The sequence below is a fragment of the Lycorma delicatula genome, chromosome 3 (genome assembly GCF_047948215.1).
Source record: "Lycorma delicatula isolate Av1 chromosome 3, ASM4794821v1, whole genome shotgun sequence".
NCBI lineage: Eukaryota > Metazoa > Arthropoda > Insecta > Hemiptera > Fulgoridae > Lycorma > Lycorma delicatula.
Window position 1 is genome coordinate 68253250 of NC_134457.1, and position 17046 is coordinate 68270295.

General features: G+C 30.0%; 1 protein-coding gene across 1 annotated transcript in view; it reads right to left on the bottom strand.

The window, feature by feature from the left end:
* LOC142321667 (murinoglobulin-1-like) overlaps positions 1-17046 on the bottom strand; it is a 104117-nt gene that overhangs the window by 11323 nt on the left and 75748 nt on the right. Inside the window, exons 21-23 of the mRNA XM_075359935.1 lie at positions 14094-14367; positions 6580-6731; positions 3749-3976 (exon numbers count right to left, since the gene is read on the bottom strand). Coding sequence (XP_075216050.1) covers positions 3749-3976; positions 6580-6731; positions 14094-14367 — 654 coding nt within the window. The remainder of the gene's footprint in view (positions 1-3748; positions 3977-6579; positions 6732-14093; positions 14368-17046) is intronic.

The window sequence follows — 17046 nt, forward strand, 5'->3', positions numbered from 1 at the left end:
CAATTGTTGTTAACGTATGCCTACAAGCACCCATGATGATAATGAGGTTGAGTGTGCATACAAAGAAATTGACGAAGCAATTAAACACGTAAAAGGAGATGAAAATTTAATAATAGTTGGAGATTGGAATGCAAGCATTGGAAAAGGCAAGGACGGAAATATAATGCATGAATATGGAATGGGCAAAAGGAATGTAAGAGGGGACCGACTTATAGTTTTGCACTAAGTATAATTTAATAATTGCCAACACCCAATTTAAAAACCATAACAAGAATATACACATGGAAAAAGCCAGGCAATACTGCAAGGTATCAGATAGATTATCTCATGGTTAAGCAAAGATTTAGAAATCAACTCGTCGACTGCAAAACTTACCCTGGAGCAGATATTGATAGTGACCATAATTTAGTGATAATGAAATGTATATTAGGGTTTAAAAACCTGAAGACAAGGTGTCAGATGAATCGGTGGAATTTAGAGAAGCTTGATGAAGAGGAGGTAAAGAAGATTTTTGAGGAGGAAATCGCAAGAGGTCTGAGTAAAAAAGATATGTAGAAAATGTAGAAGATGAATGGGAGAATGTTAAAAAGGAAATTCTTAAATCAGCAGAAGCGAACTTAGGCGGAACAAAGAGAACTGGTAGAAAACCTTGGATTTCAGACGATATATTGCAGCTGATGGATGAACGTAGAAAATATAAGAATGCTAGTGATGAAGAAAGTAAAAGGAACTATAGACAATTAAGAAATATTATAAACAGGAAGTGCAAACTAGTGAAAGAAGAGTAGATTAAAGAAAAGTGTTCAGAAGTGGAAAGAGAAATGAACATTGGTAAAACTGACTGAGCATACAGGAAAGTTAAGAAAAATTTTGGGGTACATAAATTAAAATCTAATAATGTGTTAAACAAAGATGGTACACCAATATATAATACGAAAGGTAAAGTCGATATATGGGTGGAATATATTGAAAAGTTATACGGAGGAAATGAATTAGAAAATGGTGTTACAGAGGAAGAAGAGGAAGTCGAAGAGGATGAAAGGGGAGAAACAATACTGAGATCTGAATCTAAGAGAGCATTAAAAGGTTTGAATGGCAAAAAGGCTCCGGGAATAGACGGAATACCTGTAGAATTATTGTGCAGTGCAGGTGAGGAAGCGATTGATAGATTATACAAACTGGTGTGTATATTTATGAAAAATGGGAAGCTCCATCAGACTTCAAAGAATGTTATACTGATGATACCAAAGAAAGCAGGAACAGATAAATGTGAACAATACAGAACAATTAGCTTAACTAGCTATGCAACAAAAATCTTAACTAGAATTCTGTACAGAAGAATTGAAAGGAGAGTGGAAGAAAGTGGAAGAAAGGAGAGTGTTAGGAGAAGACCAATTTGGTTTCAGGAAAAGTATAGGGACAAGGGAAACAATTTTAGAGCTCAGATTAATAGTAGAAGGAAGATTAAACAAAAACAAACCAACATACTTGGTATTTATAAACCTAGAAAAGGCATTCAATAATGTAGATTGGAATAAAATGTTCAGCATTTTAAAAAAATTAGGGTTCAAATACAAAGATAGAAGAATGATTGCTAACCTTTACAGGAACCAAACAGCAACAGTAATAATTGAAGAACATAAGAAAGAGGCCGTAATAAGAAAGGGAGTCTGACAAGGATGTTCCCTATCCCCGTTACTTTTTAATCTTTACATAGAACTAGCAGTTAATGAGATTAAAGAACAATTTAGATCCAGAGTTTAGAACAGTACAAGGTGAAAAGATAAAGATGCTACCATTTTCTGATGATATAGTAATTCTAGCTGAGAGTAAAAAGGATTTAGAAGAAACAATGAACGGCATGGATGAAGTCCTACGCAAGAACTACCGCATGAAAATAAACAAGAACAAAACAAAAGTAATGAAATGTAGTAGAAATAAAGAAGATGGACCACTGAATGTGAAAATAGGAAGAGAAAAGATTATGGAGGTAGAAGAATTTTGTTATTTGGGAAGTAGAATTACTAAAGATGGACAAAGCAGGAGCGATATAAAATGCCAAATAGCACAGGTGAAACGAGCTTTCAATCACAAATATAATTTGTTTACATCAAAAATTAATTTAAATGCCACGAAATGATTTTTGAAATTATATGTGTGGAGTGTTGTTTTATATGTAAGTGAAAATTGGACAATCGGAGGAGCTGAGAAGAAAAGATTAAAAGTTAAAAGCTTTTGAAATGTGGTGTTATAGAGAATGTTAAAAATCAGATGGGTGGATAAACTGATAAATAAAGTAGTGTTGCGGCAAATCAATGAAGAAAGAAGCATTTGGAAAAATATAGTTAAAAGAAGAGACAGACTTGTAGGCCACATATTAAGGCATCCTGGATTAGTCGCTTTAATATTAGAGAGTGAGGTAGAAGGAAAAAATTGTGCAGGCAGGCAACATTTGGAATATGTAAAACAAGTTGTTAGGGATGTAGGATGTAGGGAGTATATCGAAATAAATGACTAGCACTAGATAGGGAATCTTGGAGAGCTGCATCAAACCAGTAAAATGACTGAAGACAAAAAAAAAAATATAGATTTGGTATAGGATACTTGTTATTTTTCAGATTGGTTATGTGATGTGGAGAAGTGATAAGTATTTTACATTAAGCTGCCTACAGCAACTAGTTATGGCAATTTATATAAGCAAACTAATAAAGGAAAATTATGTAATATTAATAGCAAAGTTTATTACAAAATTATGACATTTTTAAAAGATTTGTTCATAAAATGGACCAATAATTTTGGACAAAATTAAGAAGAGATTATGATTTACAATTCAGTCAAATGATAGAAAACAGATTATTCAGATGGAACCACAATTCTCTTTATAACTATATTTTTCGATTATTTTTTTTTTTCATGAATTTTTCAATAAAAGTAGAATTTTTTACATTTTTATTTCTTAACTTTATTAATATCAATCTATCAGTAATTAAACTCTGAACAGATTTATAATTATTTTTTTATTGAGTTAGACCTTATCAAAGTTTATTTATCTCAAACCAAAGAAAAATCTTTTAGACTGTTATTTTTTAATAAATTTTTACTGAATAATAAGTGAGATATAGCTGTAGTACCGTTCTTTTAAGTTCTTCATGTCAAATTGCACTTAAAATTTTTCCCAGTAATTTACATTCTCAGAATACACTGTTGCTTAACATTACATTTGAAGCATTAATTTGCAGGCTCTTTCTGCAGCGATAACTGGGAGATGAATTACTTCTCAGTCTATGTTTATTTGAATTCTTTTCTTTATTTTGATCTGTAGAATACATATTCTGAAATATGTCTATTTCTCATGGAATACTATGCATAAACAGTATTATGTGTGTAAATTTTCTGGCCTTAAATAAGAATGTCCATGAACATAACATAACAGATGAAGGAAAAAATACCAGAAATATCCATAATGAAATTTAAATATATTACAAAACAGCCTGTTATATATTAGGGAAAAATGAACAGTAAAACTTTCAAATATGCCAAAGACTGTTAAAATGAAAACATTTAAAAGATATAACATGAAATTTTTAATTGATAATGCTTTCTAGTCAATTGATAAATTTCTTTCCTTACGAAAATGTATCAAAAGTATTGGTAACATTATTTTTAAGCTTTTTTTTCATTCATAATAATCTTCTTTGAAATTTATAGCATGTTATTTAAAAAAAATAATAACTTGTATGAAAGGTACCTGTATAACAGCACAACCTTCACCTCTACTATTAACTAGTAGGACAGATGGTACATTTGTTACAGCTACTTGCTGTTGTAGACCATTGTTTGTGTAATCAATACCTACAGAATTCGAATGGAACTCATTATTACTAACTTCAGTTACATTAATTAGCAATGATGGTCTTGTAGGAACTGGAACTGCAGCTGCAAATGTTGTCAAAGCTTCCAGGCCAATTACTGTATCCTGTATACATAAAAAATTTCAATAAGTTCTCAGCAGAGCTCAAAGAATATGCAAATTATATTCTACATAGCAGTTGTTGCTAGATATAGCTAGTACATGCAATGCAGCCTTTCTTGCTTTCTCAATATTCTAAAACAATATTATCCCTATCGAAAAATTAAATAAAATCTAATCATCAATTTGATTAAAAGTCTACAAATGTTTATCTTACTCATCAAGAGTACTGGAACACTAAGTTAAAATTAAAAATAATATCTGAAAAATAAATTGTTTTAGTTTTATGAACTTTATATTTTTCTCTAGGAAAGCTTCTGAGAGTGCACTAAGAAACAAACCGAGGGACACTTTTTGTGGATTAACAAATGAAGAGGTTTTATTGCATGGAATTGTGGGAAGGTATAGCCTACAAATCGATCAAGACAAAATAATACATTTAAAATGAAAACATTTATTAAGTTCATTAAACTCTATTAATTATCACATCAAACAAAAAATCTAAATGTTTTTGAAATTCACATTATAATTAATATGAAACTCTCAATGTCTGTATTGGGGGAGTGGTAGCAAGAAAACACCACAACCCTACCTAAGTCCATCCACACAAAACTGTCATCACCTCTGCTATTTATTACTGGAATATAAGATGCCAGAAAACCAATAGCCGCATCATGTTTGTTACCTTGCAGCCACACTAGTCCTGTTGTCAGTGCTGCATTCGGCTCAGATATCAGTAGAATATCTACCCTTTCACTAACTGACGTATCCTAAGACAGGTCCATTGCTCTCCGGATGCAGTTAGCATTAAACTGCAGCACCTTCGTGTTGAGGGCACACATGTTTCAGTCCTGTGGCCCTCCTTATCACATATAAAACATCTCACTATCTATATGCATTCTACTTGTTTGTGCCCCGGTAGCCCGCAATTGTAACATAGCTTCATCATATCTACAGCGTAGGTTAAGTTTGGTTAATTATATTTATACTTTTAGATTTATTTACTATATATATATTTATTTATTTAGTTAGTTACTTAAATAAATAATCAATTTATTTATTATATAAAGTTAGATTATAATTTTAATTTATTTATTTTCTCCTTTCAGTGATGACATCTAACAAATAACTGATTACATGTAACTTCAGCGACTAACTGACTAACTACAGATCGCCTAGAATGCTTCTTTTGCGAGTTGCAGCTAGTAAAAAATTTTGCTTGAATTTCAGCTATCCCAGTAAATGAGGTCATACTGAAATTTTTAGAACATTAATTAAGGGGCAGAATCAATCATTTCTTATGGTTTGAAAAATCGAATAAAATAAGACCCAGAACTATACTGCAGTAGCTTTTGAGAAATCTGGGGTGAAAACCAATATTAGGGTAAAAAATTCTGTTTTTTATGTTTGACATGCAATAACTTTGTTAAATAAGTAACAAACACATACAACTTTTAAACAGAACTTGTAGAGAATTTAATTTTGAACAAAATGATGTAAGATTAGTACTCCATTGTTGTAAATAGGTATGGCATTCTTTCAATGCCAAACCAATCATGTTCAAACTAAAATTCACAGAAAACCTTTGCTAACAAAGTTTTACAGCTGTTTCTTTGCTGTCAAGGTTTCACAGAAAAAAACCTTTTGCTCTGATATATTTAATGTACCTTACAGAATGATTTAAATATTAATACAGCATTGGGCATTGCTAATCAGCTGTTGTTATTTTATTTCCAAGTTAGAAATAATAATTTTTCAAATGATTTATTATATTTCTGTCATTATAAAAAAAATGATTACTTACGTAATTTTTATCTATTTATATTTATTTTATAATTGTGTAATTTCCTCTAAATTTTGTTTTAACCTATTTTTTACATTACTGAAAAAGAATCTGGTTCTTGTTTACATTAATTAAATACGTACTTTTCTCACAAATGTAGAATGGTACCATTTCTAAATAAAATTCTAATTTTTCTAACTTTCTTTTGTTTTATTCAACTTATTTTATACCATTTAAAGCAATAACAACAAATAAGCAATACTTATGAAATGGTCTAAAGCAAATGTATCAAAATGAAATGGCTGTCAATTTTTAGATTTAAATAATTTTTCATTAGTAAACAATTTTTTAATGTTTTCTTGTTTTCAAATTAATTTTTATTGGAGGGTACATTAAATTATGAGCTTGGTACAAAAGAAAAGCACAGGTTACCATATTAAATACTGCATAATAGCTGAAAATTAAATCTAACAATCATGGAAGAATTATTAACATGTTCACAAACTACTCATATATTCCTTGTCTCATTCCAGTACTGAGATCACCAAGATAATACACATCATTCTACAATTTGTTAAAGACAGTGAATCTTCCAAATGCTCATGCTGAAACCAATATAAGCTAAGCATTTTAAATCACATAGCATATTTAAAATACAAAATTTTCTAACAGATAGTACAAATTAGTATCTATCATCAAGGAAGTGCAACATGGAGTTAATGTCTCAATGAAAACAGTCAGCATGTTAAATATTTTTCAGAAACAATTTACTCTAATGAACAACAAGATTACACCTACCTGTTAAATTTATCATTTAAATAAATACCTGTGTTGAGACAAAGCCTCCATTATTATTACGTTTAGTAGAAAGCCACTGAACTGCACCTTGAGCAATTACAATATTATTTGAACCTCCAACTTTAATAAGTGACATAACTGCATAACCAGTAATTTCAATATTTAGTGCCAATGATCCACCTGCAACATAAATGTAATTTCTCTTAATCAAGACTTAATTAAAGAAATAAATAAGTATTGAAATATACCATCCTATGTGAATTGTATTTTTAAAAAAACACTTATAAATCATTTAATAAAGGTACGTCTATATTTATTAATTATTTCCAGGCATTATATTGTGATATTTTATTCCATCTTTGTCTTTTGATAGCATGCAAGCCTAAAATAGATTTTGGCATCCTGAAAATATGTTTCCATTCACCTACAATATGTGATATTTTTTCAACCATAACCACCAGTTTCTATGACTTAAACTGTATTACAACTCCTTAGGCATCTTCTCTTTTATCTTGCATGTCACCATTCTTCTCAGATTATTGGTTGTAATTCTGTCTGAATTCATTGACTGTAAACAGCCTACCAAGGCTTTTTTGTTAATATTTATTATTATATTTAGCGCTAAGCACATTATAATTTCTGTGTTTATTACAACTTATATGCCATAAATAAAATAACTACAATAATAGGAGGTGAAACTGCATGAGTATTTGGAAGGAAAAATTCTTTTAAATTAATATTATCTGCTATGTTGGCAAATATGACAGTAATATACATATGTCACTAATGTATATAATGTATATAATATACATATGTCATTGATCATCTATGAAAAGACAACATAACAGTTTGTTTTCCAAAGCTTTTAAGAAATTTTTAACTATATCCTATTATCATATACGTATTTTCACATTCATGAAAACTAAAAACAAAATAATAACATTTTCAATTAAAAAAAATATATTTATATATATTAATAACTAATCTGTATCTATTAAAATTATTTTAAAAGGCAATTAGTTTTAAATAAGAAACAAAAAACAAATAAATAAAATTAAACAAATAATTTTAATCATATAAAATAAATGAAAATAAAAGTTGTAAAGAAATTTAGTGTTTCTAACACTAATTAATTTGATTAATTAAAAAAAGATGCACAAATCTTATTAATAATAATTTTATTATTGCAGTTTTTCAATTTTAATAACTGAAATATGTAGTGCATTATGGCAATGTAAGTCATAAATTTAGTGTACAAAAAAATGATATATATATATATATAAACACGAGGTCTGTAAATAAAGTAATGAGACTGGTTTAGAGAAACTTTTTATTTACAATCCAATTATACATGGACTCTATCACCTTTGAAATAGTTCCCTTGGGAAGCCACGCAACGCTTTAAATGGTTTTCCCACCCTTCTTAGCTGTGTTGGAATTCAGAAACCAAAGTATCCTTCAGATAGGCAGTTAAATTTTTTTAATGTTTTATACTGTTCCAAAATGGTGACCATCTCAGTTAACCATCTCCCGCCTGCAGAGGAGGCTTTACAGCCTCACGATGGATGCATGGCAGCAAGAATGGCACACCACGACTAAGGGAAGGTCCTTGTATAGATTTATACAGGACTTGGGGGGATGGTACGGCTCTCCTTCATTTTTAAGGGCAATGAGTGCCCAGGTGCTCTCCAACCACGCAAACTTGAACCAATATTTGTTTTAGTTCCACCTGGCAGCTGATGAACTGCGCATTTATGGGAAGGTCCAGTCGAATGAACATATGATGACTGCCCAGCTCTTGGACGGGGCCAGAACTCAGGCCACCCTGGAACGTAGAGGTCAAGGGGAAAATTGGCCACTCATAAGCAGCGAGTCAATGTGGCACGAGCCAAGCTGCATTGTCAGATCGTGTGGGTGTTCCTTGATACCGTTGCTTTGTTCAACCGGCATCAGTAGTTTATTTAAGGGAAACACTCCTACCTTGCTGCTGTGGGAAGCTACCTGAGAGTTATGGCTGGCGATCAGCCAATTAAAGCTCCAAGCACTTTAATATTGGTGGATTGGTACTTGCTGATAATCAGCGACCTAGGCATGGCAGCGAATTACTGTCTTGACTAGATAAATTTAATTTATTGAATGTCATATATATTTTAGTAGTTGACGGGGAGCGCCTACCCATTTTTGAACATGTGACAAGTGAGCAGTGGGACATAAAGCAAGTGGTGCATGGCATCATGCTTAGTTCGCTCATGCAATTAGGTTAGCTCTAGGAGCTAGTTAGGATACTGGCCACTAAACTGATCGAGGCTCAGTAGCCGTTTGTAGCAAAGGCATTCGGTCTTATGCTTTAGTACGATTAAATGGGGTGATGGCGGGAGAAATGTCATGCAAATTATGTCCAATTCGTTTTACAAAATTTGATGGACTGTGGTATAGTTCAAATTCAATTGTTCTGCAATCATTCTGACAGTTAATCGCCTGTTGTACCGTATCAGGTCTCTGATTCGCTCAACATTGTTGTCACCTTTTGATGGAATAGGAGTTCCAGAGCGTGGATAGTTCGCAAGATGCTCTGAAAATGCTTTAAACCACCTAAAAACTTGGCCTCATGACAGAACGTCATTTCCATACAACCTCTTCAATTGTGAAAATACGTTTCAATAGCATTCTCCACAGAGTTTAACAAAACTTGATTGTATAACATTGCTCATAAATAGTATCACTCATTTTTGTAATGCACAACAAAAAGTCGTTTCACAAAAAGTATGTTTACGTCTCATGTGGCCACAATAGACTAAAAATAGTAATACCTAATACAAGTCATACAACCATGTAGTCTATTCATACAACCATATGTTTACTAGTAACTTTACAGTGTTGCCACTTTGGCTGCCAAAAAACTAGTCTCATTACTTCATTAATAGACCTTATATATATAATATATACATATACACACACACCCACATGCGCACGTGCGCGTGCGGGTGTCTGAAAAGTTTTGAGCCTAACATAGAAAGACATATTTTTTCTGTCAAATATAGTTTTATTTTTCAACAAAGCCTCCTTTCAAGTCGATACACTTTTTCCAGCGATGTTCTAACTCTTTAACCCTTCCAAACCAGCCACCAGATGCCAGCTACAATTTGTAGCAAGAAAAATTCGCTTGGTGCCAGATCTGGTGAATACGGTAAGTGGTCAACCAATTCAAGATGCAATTTGTGAATTTTAGCTATGACAACCGTCAAAGTGTGAGCAGGCGCATTGTCCTGATGGAAAAGCACTTTCTTCTTCTTCAAATGTGGTCATTTTTTTGCAATTTCTGCCTTCAACTTGTCAAGTAATGATGTGTAATACTGTCTTGTTACTTTGTTTTACCTTTTTGAAGATAATCAATAAACAAAATTTGTTACTATCCCAAAAAACCAGTCGCTGTCACCTTCCCAGCCAATAGAACCTTCTTCATCTTTTTCAGACCAGGTTGATCCTTTGTAGTCCACTCTTTTGACTGGTTTTTTGTCTCAGGAGTGTAGTGGTGGATCCATATATCTACAGTTATGAATCGATGCAAAAAATCTGACTCGTTTTGCTTAAACTGTCCCATCAGGGACTTGGAAATGTTCATTCAAATGCGTTTTTGGTCGAAAGTGAGCAAGTGCGGCATCCAATGCGCGGATAGCTTACGCATACCCAGTTCTTCAGTTATTATATGAAAAACATGTACTTTCGATATGCCAATAGCCTCTGCTATCTCTCTAACCTTAATTTGTCGGTTGTCCAGTACCATTTGGAGAACTTTTTCGATGATATCGGTGGTGGTTGCAGTCTTTGGCCATCACGAACGCTAATAATCAATCAAACTGGTACGACCATGTTTAAATTCAGCTGTTCAACTTTACACGGTGGCAAATGATGGGAAAGAATCCGTGTAAACAGTGTCCAACTTGGTTTTAATTTGCGTAGGTGTATTGCCTTTCAAATGCAAGTATTTAATAACGGCACTATATTTGATTTTTTCCATTTTCACAAAAACACTCACAACGACTTACTCAAATTATTATCAAACAACTGAGCATCCAAAATGGCCAAAATTTTAGTGAGTGCGTTTTAACGCATGTGTGAATACATTCCCTACCTTTTGTTGATGAGTGCTGCCATCTTCATGTTGAGGCTTAAAACTTTTCAGACAACCCTCATATATATATATATAAACCAATTGTTTAGATTGATTTAACTATTATAACTGTAAAATAATATTAATCTTTTTAATTTATTAATAAAAATTGGTTAATATATTTAAGAGTAAGGAATTAATAACTGATAAATTTCTAGCTTTGCATTTAATTAGTTGTATGAGTTTTCATAATGACTGACTGAAAATATAATTTTATAATTCCAAGAAAAATATCATACTTCTAGCATTATTGTAATTATTCTAGTAAAACAGAATTGAATATTTATTATTCTACCTATACTGAAAGTAAAATAATGGTAATATTTTATTATTATTATTATTTACATTGTGTATTTTTTGTCTTTCTTTTTTTGTCTGAGAATTTATTTTGTACCAATTTATCAGTATATATTTATTTTCTTCCATTTCTATATATTTGTTATATTTATAGACTGTAGTATAAATATTGTATTGTATTCTTTGATACTGAAATTTATATAAAACTAAATGATAGCAGTGATGACAAAAATATTAATTATTTAAAATGAATTTAAATTATCAAACAACTAAAAATAAAAGATTTAATAGTACTGTAATTTTACTGGATTCACTTATAAGTATAAATAAAATTCACCTACAAGTTCAAATAATTAATTAATTGGTAAATGTTATGTCTACATTAGTTAAGAGAATTTCTCAACTAATAATACTGTTACTGTACATTTGCATTTCCTTGAAAAAAAAAATGTATATATATTTAAATTCTATTGAATAAACCACCTAGTACAGAATATTGAGATAAGATATATCTTACCTTAACTTTTCATGAAAGTACTTTCATTAATATGCAATATCACATAATTATTTAAATTATGACTGAGAATACGAGATCCAAGAAAGTACTATAATATATAATATACATATCAATATTATTATTAAATATTTTATATTAAAATAAAATTACAAACTATAAGAATTGCAAACAAATTGATAATAATATCAAGAATGCAACAACTGTTACACTGTAAATAGCATTTCAATTATAAAAAAAAATTGTAAAATAGTTTGCAATTGTACAGACTTTTTGTTTACTTTTTAAATTGTAAATGAACATTGACATTTATCAGTTTGCATTACAGTACATTTTTTATGAAACATTCTCACAAACTAATAAATGGCAAGAAAGCTGATAATTTAGTAGTTATTTACACTCATCATTTATACTTTATTCGCAATTTAAAAAAAGTAGGTATTTGTCATCGTTCATAAGTAATAATTTAAAATTTACTGGAAAATATCTACATAAATTGTGTATATATGTATATATATATATATATATATATATATATATATATATGTATATATATATATATATATATATATATATATATATATATATATGAATGTTACGTAGCATAACCATTACCATAACAATTGTTATGATTATGGCATAAAAAGCATCTAAGAATAACAAACCCCATGCCAGGTTACTAGGAAAAGTGAAGAATGAGATGGATTCCTATTTCTATTTCCTTTTTCATTGAGCCAAGCATAATATAGTAGCATATCAGCATTCCAAGCCCACCAAAACATACGTGATATACAGCCATACAAGTGGCTCTTCATTCTGTTAACTAGCGACTGGCTGTAAAGTGAACATCATTATTATTAGAAAAAATAACTCTGACTGGTACCTCTTGTACTTCGAGTGGTTTGCATGCTACACAGCCATAAGAAAGACTGGGAAAGATAGTGTAAAGTAACAGATTATGTACCCTTTTCTATAATGGAACAATGTATGATTATTCACTAGTTTAACATATCAGGAGAGATTGGAGAAGAGCCAGGAATTTGTCAAAATTAGAAATTAAATTACAATATATATATTGCAATATAAATAAACTGAATATACAATTTGTTATTCTCTATTAGAAATACATATTATAATTCTCTAAAATAATTACAGATAAATGCAAATTGCAACTTTAATAAAGTTTAAGTTGATCTACAGAGACAAAATATCACAGAGTTGTTTTCATGAGAAAGAAATGTACCACTGTCTATTTTGGAGTTAGATATTTAATTACATTTTCATTTCCAAATTCCACTCAACTGGTGAAATAATATTGACTATTTTTAATTAAAACATAAATTTTCTTATTCAATTTATCAAACTGAGCGTAACAGTTTTTCCATTTGTAAAAATAATCTGTTTGTGATTGAACCATACATTATTCGAAAATTTGTAATATACATTATTTGAAAAGTAGCCAATAAATAGAAACTGCTGGTCCAGAAATGCCCAAATTTGATGAGAGAAATGAGAAAAGATGAGTAGGCAGCGAAATAGAGCTTATTTTAGTATTTTGTTTCATCATTCTCATTCAAGAAAAATTGTGTAAGGTTAAGGAACTTTAGCTCTTTAGAGACATATCAGTAAAAAAATGAAATTGTTTAGATTAACAGATAAGAGTCTTTAGTAAATAAAATAAGATCAGTCTCACCCTTTTATTGTAATTATTAAGTGAGTAATTAAGCTTCAAACTCACTGCAAAGGTAAAAAGTGAAAATAATAAACTATTGTTGTCTGATAGAATGTCGGTTTGATGAACAAAGTAAATAATAACCTACAAATTAATAAGGAACTTTCATTTAAGGTTTACAATAGAGTTATTTATTCAGTTACCATACAGTTAATTCTATGGGGGGGGGGGTTCATTAGGTAAAACAATGATTGATAGAATATAACTATTTTAAATAAAGGCATTAAAACTGTATAGAAATACGGTGTTTAGAATCTTGCAGTTTTTTCAAAACTAATAGCGTGAAAAGCTTTACCTATTTATGTATATTGGTAAAAGTTTAAAATTCATAAAAATTTAACATAGTCAGTGCTAAAGTACATAATTATAATAAAGATCTTCTCAATCATCAAATAATAAATTTTGAATGTGTGAATGACAAAAGGCCTTATTACTGGGGCGTTAAATAGCAAGTTACAAAAAACAAAATGATATTAAATTCTAAAATGAATGATAAACCATTAAATATATGCATGTTTTTGTAGTGTAGGTTAATATTCTTATAAATATTAATAAAGAAAATTATATATTACTTATTCTATTCTTATGGCCCATTTATACATTTTTTTTTTAATATATATTAAATATACAATACTAAAGTTAAAATATATATACATATATAAACCATGCATGCATAAAGATCTAAATACAAGTCATCAAATTTCTTCTTTGAAATATATAAGAAAACTTAGAAGAGGGAATTTTACAATTTGTGTATGTGTTTAATATGAATAAAATTCAGCAAAAATATTTTTTTTAAAACAAGATTATTTAAAAGTTAAAACAAACCTTGTTTTTCCCACCATATTAACCCTTTATCATGTCTGGCAAGTTGCGTCAATCTTTGTAAATAATTTTGGGTTTTTTGTGAAGTATTATTTACAATTGTAAAAGCATACGTAACAAGTGCTAAACTATATAAATCAGCACCAGCTTTTTCTGCAGATAAACAAAATTCAGCATTTGATGCTACTGAAGCTGGAAGTGGCAACCCAGATTTATGCAATGCTGCAACTATGTAAGCAGTCAAAGCAATTGTTGACTCTGTTTCACCTAGCCCACCCTAAAAAAAGAGTAACTATATTAATAAAAATATTAAAAAGAAAAACACATTTAATTTTAAATATTTTCTTATATGCTGGCTATTTTTACAGCGGCAAAAATATTCTGCATGTTTTATTTTTTTTTTCTTATAATTTGTATTGTTTAGTTGGTGATCGTCCTCACCATTGAGGAAATTATCAATTGCTAAAATGAATTTAGCAGAATATTCCATTAAGGAACAACCAGATATATAAATTTATTTATTTGTGACAGGTGTATCCAATCAGTCACTATGGTTGGTTCTTTTATCTTTTTTTATGAGGGTAATGGATGATAGTAGGATAAAATAAACATATAAACATAGTCAGACCCTTGCTGATAATCAAATGAGAAAAATGTTGAGAAGCCAGGTTGTTCAACACCACCACCAGTAGAATTGCACTATATAGAATTCTAGAGTGTGAGTGAGATTTTAAGCTAGTGTTTAAACTTAAATAATTAATGTAACTTTAATAATCAATTTATTTATTCATCTCTTTAAAAAATACATTATACTCTCTTTCCACTTATTTACTTTGTTCTCTTTTGTGCCTCCCCCCTCCATTTCTACTCACATTGAAAGGATTGAAAATGGTTATTGCTATAGTCTTTAAAAAAATATTGGTATTAAATCATCTGAGTTATCCTTGGAGGGGGAAATAGTCTTTTGTGTTGTAGCATACCACTGATGCTCTATTATTTTGAGCAGCCCTAGTTCCTACTAGCTGCTTCTCTTACAGAAAATTAATACTGGTTACTTACAAAAAATTGGGAATTCAGAATGTTAATTATTAATTTAAATATTAAAAATACTGATAACAGTACCTTTTTTTGTTATTTTCAGTATTAAATTTCTACAAGAGATTTTCTTTCAGAAAAACTTTATAAACCTAAGTAACATGTACAGTTATATGGTTCAATGTGTGTATGCCAATGTACAAAATTGCCATATGGCAAGTTAATTTTTTCAACTAAAAATCTTTTTTCATATTTTCCAAGTTTTTTTTTATTGTTTTAACACTAGAACGGGTGTGTTTGTTAGTTTCCTTTTCCAAATCATATGTTTGGTTATTAGAGCATCTTTCTCTTGGGGCATTATGGACCCCTACATGCCAATTTTCAGGTTAAATGTTATTATCAAACATTTTGCCGGTTTCTAAATGTATAATTTAAAACATTTTGCAAATTATTCATCAATTTGTTCAATATCAGTACTTTTTATCTGTACCTTATGACAGGATTTACCAATTTTTGGAAAAAGCATTGTTTTTCAGGGGGGTGTCTTGTTGGTTTCACATGCACTTCACACAGGAAGTGTTTTTTTGGAGTTGATTACAAAAGAGACAATTTTTTCTTACTTCATTTTAAAGTGAAATATGTTGGTGATGTTTGTTTCTGTAATATTATATTAAATTATTTTTATAAAATATTCCAACTAGCACATGTTTACTGAGAATTTAGGTATGAAAATTATATTTTACTGTTACATAATAAAAATATTAATTTGTTTTTTTCTAAATGAATAAAAACTGTAAAAGCAAATACATTTTTGCTTACAGATAACTGTATGTAACCTATCATCAGGTACATGCACTTCCAGTAATGGTGTACACAATTTAAAGAATAACTTCCAACTCATGCTAAATACATTAAGCAAAGTGAGAGTTAAGTGCTTTCCTGTAATGCTTTTTCACTGAACCAAATATACTGTGGTACATTATTAAACCAAGTCCGCTGATATACGGTTACATTCAGCCCTACAAGTGGCATATTTACCCTGTTTACCACAGTAACTGACTCATCATGAAAATCATTAATGTCAGAGAAAGCAACTGTGCTTGTACACTGAGGAGCTTTGTATGCATGCATTTATATACATACATACATACAAAGCTTAATGTCAAAAGCTGTGACATAAGGCTTCAAATATATGTTTGTCAGACATATAGCGGAGCCATGACAGATAAAGAAATAACGCATTCCTAACAGTCAAGGAACCATGTAATGTATAAAATTGTTTCAACACAGAAGAGGGAACTAAATTAAATATGTACACATTGTTTCAACACAGAAGGGGGAAGTAAATTAAATATGTATTGAAAGCAGTAATAATTTTAAACTGGAGAATTTTGAATTTTTATTTTTAAGCATCACCTACAGCTAAGGCTATCAGAAACTATGTTGGGTTTGAGTTTCATAATTTTCCAGAACAGAGGGAATAAACAAATCTGAACATTCAACAGAGGAGGTAAGCATATTACTACCAGCGCCACCAAGCAGTCATCTTCAATTTATTTTGTTGTAAATGAAGTCTGAAATAATTACTTAAATAACCTAAATTTTGTTAATATAAAATCTTGGTGCTAATTCTGCTCAGTTTCATAGAACCTCTGAAGTAATCTCCTTAAGACACAATTCTATACTTTAAGGAATTGTTTTTTACAATTGCTTTTCTAAAAGTTAACCAAATTTTATAACATCGCTGAATAATAATGTATTAATATTTGTAATATGAATAATTAAGTAATTATATTCTAAATATTAATTTTTCATCATATACAATCATGATCTTTTGAGATGATACAAATTAAAATGGAATATCAAGTTCATAAAAAAAAAACTACTTTCATTTCAGCTCAGTTCAACATTAATCAACATT